This window comes from Oryzias melastigma, linkage group LG17 (assembly GCF_002922805.2).
Source record: "Oryzias melastigma strain HK-1 linkage group LG17, ASM292280v2, whole genome shotgun sequence".
Classification (NCBI taxonomy): domain Eukaryota; kingdom Metazoa; phylum Chordata; class Actinopteri; order Beloniformes; family Adrianichthyidae; genus Oryzias; species Oryzias melastigma.
The window spans coordinates 6,388,951-6,391,321 of record NC_050528.1 but is presented as its reverse complement, the minus strand read 5'-3'; the positions used below and the strand labels follow the sequence as shown (position 1 = coordinate 6,391,321).

The following is a 2,371-nucleotide window of genomic DNA, read 5'->3' as shown; positions in this document are numbered from 1 at the left end:
AAAAAAAAAAAAAACCCGTTGCTAAGGAAATCCAAAAATGTACTTTTTCCGATTCTTCTAAAAATGACATAGACCTGTTCGTCAACCCCAGGCGACCAAAAAATAAAAAGGTTGCTATGGGGATAAAACACAAGAAATGCTGCCATTTTGAAAAAAGTGTGCAGGTCTTTCCAGGGTGGCAGGGGCAGAAGTGGGGGGATGTGTAGAAGTCAGTGAGGGTGGGTGAGGAAGGGGCTCCAAGGGCGGGGGTGGGTAGCACCTGTGGACCATATAGTGCCACTCATGGCTTTAATTTTACTTAGTTTGTCTCTATTTAATACAGTTTCATCATCATCCATCAAAATCCATTCAAAAAGTCCAAATATGTATTTGTAAAATTGGTCTGTAGAGGTTACCAAAATAAGAGAATTGTACAAACACCGATTTTAAGATGAAATTTATCAAATGTATGTGATGCCCAACTACATACTTTACTGTCTCATTTTGCTGTATCTTCATTGGTGTCAAATGTTGAGACGTTGTTTTCCTCTCTTGACCAGAATGATTGAAGACTGTGAGGAGAGGGACGACAACATGGCAGACAGAAGGCAACTGTATGTGGAGATGAGTAAGTGCTCACTGCTCAGCTTGATTTAAGCAGCTCTGATTTACTCACTGGCCATAAAAATGGCAAATCCCTCTCCATAAGTTCCACATAAACCAAACATCACAAAGATCAAGGGTGTCCATTGATGTCACCCACATGGTCATCGGGAAAGATGGAGAACTAAACTCCAATTTGAAACAAAAAAAAAAAAAAAATCACACAAATTGACAGAAAATATATTTATGCAAATATTCAACCTTTAATCTGTGAAAAGAAATCTGAATCAAAATACAAAATCAAGAATAAAAAGCTCTTTAAGAATGAGTTTAGTCCTGGAAGCACATAGGAAATGAGCAACTTCATTTGCTTTTGGATTTTTCCTTTTTTTATCGCATACCCTAAAAACCTCAATCAGTTTGCTGCCTTGTGTTTTGCCTCTGCTCTCCTTTCCAGTATTAACTCATGACTAAATCTTCCTCAGGGGCTCAAGACTTGGATTCCATACGACTGTCAACATACAGAACCGCCTGCAAACTCCGATTTGTGCAGAAGAAATGCAACTGTGAGTCAGGTTCAATGCACGTCGTTTATGTTTTTCTCACTATTTCCCCTCAAAAAGCCCATTTTATGTTTCTGTTTTCTAGTGCATTTGGTTGATATTTGGAACGTCATCGAGGCGTTCCGTGAGAACGGCCTCAACAACATGGACCTCAGCGCTGAGCTGTCGGTGGCTCGTCTGGAAGTGGTGCTGTCCACCATCTTTTACCAGCTGAACAAGCGTTTGCCCACCACACACCAGATCAATGTGGAGCAGTCCATCAGCCTGCTGCTCAACTTCCTCCTGGCAGCTTATGACCCGTGTGTAAAATATCATAACTGCTTATTTACTTTCACGTTGAACGTTTGGCTATAGTCAGTGAAGCCTGAAATGTGACCATGAAGACTCAAGGAGATGGAAATGATTTACTACATTTAGGGGTGGGAATCTTGAGGCGCCACACTATTTGATTCAACATTACAGCTGTGGAACAATCATCAATGCAGCTTTCAGTCATTATCTGAGTTTGGAGGAGATGAGACTTTAGCTGCCAGTTAAAAGATGAGCAGTTATTGTGAGGAATGATTCGGTGGTGACGGAAGTCCAGGAGTTAATGCTGTCCTGTCATCTTTCACAACTACTGCCATGAATTCAGCTTTTGTCTCGGTTTATAGTGCTGGGATGACCATGTCAGTAAAGAAGCGACGGGAAGGGATGTTGTATCTCGGCTCTAACATAGGGAGCAACGTTTGGAAGCCCTCATTCTCCACCACAAACTACGGTCTCAAAAGCTCAGATTGACTTAGTTATTCACTTAGCCTTTTCCGACGATGGTGGAAGTTTCTTTAGGGTATCCAATATTGTTTTTGATCATTGGGAGTGCTTGCAGCAGAACACTTACCCCCCGAACAGTCTCCGTACAATGTGAATTCACACTTTTTTTGTGTTCCCCACATATTTAAAGGGTAACAAAACAGAAAATCAACTATTTTTGGCTGTAAATGGGGCGTTAAAAGTGCTGAATTTTGATCCTTGCCAAATTTTTGACAATTCAAAACAAACTTATTCAATTCATGAAATTATAATCTGAAGCCATATGTGCTAAGGTTGAAACAAGGTTGACTTTTGTCAACGGATGTTAGACCCACATCAGATTCTTGTCATGCTCTACAGCCCCAGTATCAAAGCCCCGCCCATCTTTGAATGCATAACCCCGGGCTCACACTACATCCGGTCCGGCGTGGATG

General features: G+C 41.3%; 1 protein-coding gene across 1 annotated transcript in view; it reads left to right on the top strand.

Moving 5' to 3' along the window:
* Positions 1-2,371, top strand: part of dtna (dystrobrevin, alpha) — a gene marked incomplete in the record, with an annotated part of 24,666 nt that overhangs the window by 2,802 nt on the left and 19,493 nt on the right. The window contains 3 exon segments of the mRNA XM_036216400.1: positions 540-607; positions 1,068-1,148; positions 1,231-1,444. Coding sequence (XP_036072293.1) covers positions 540-607; positions 1,068-1,148; positions 1,231-1,444 — 363 coding nt within the window.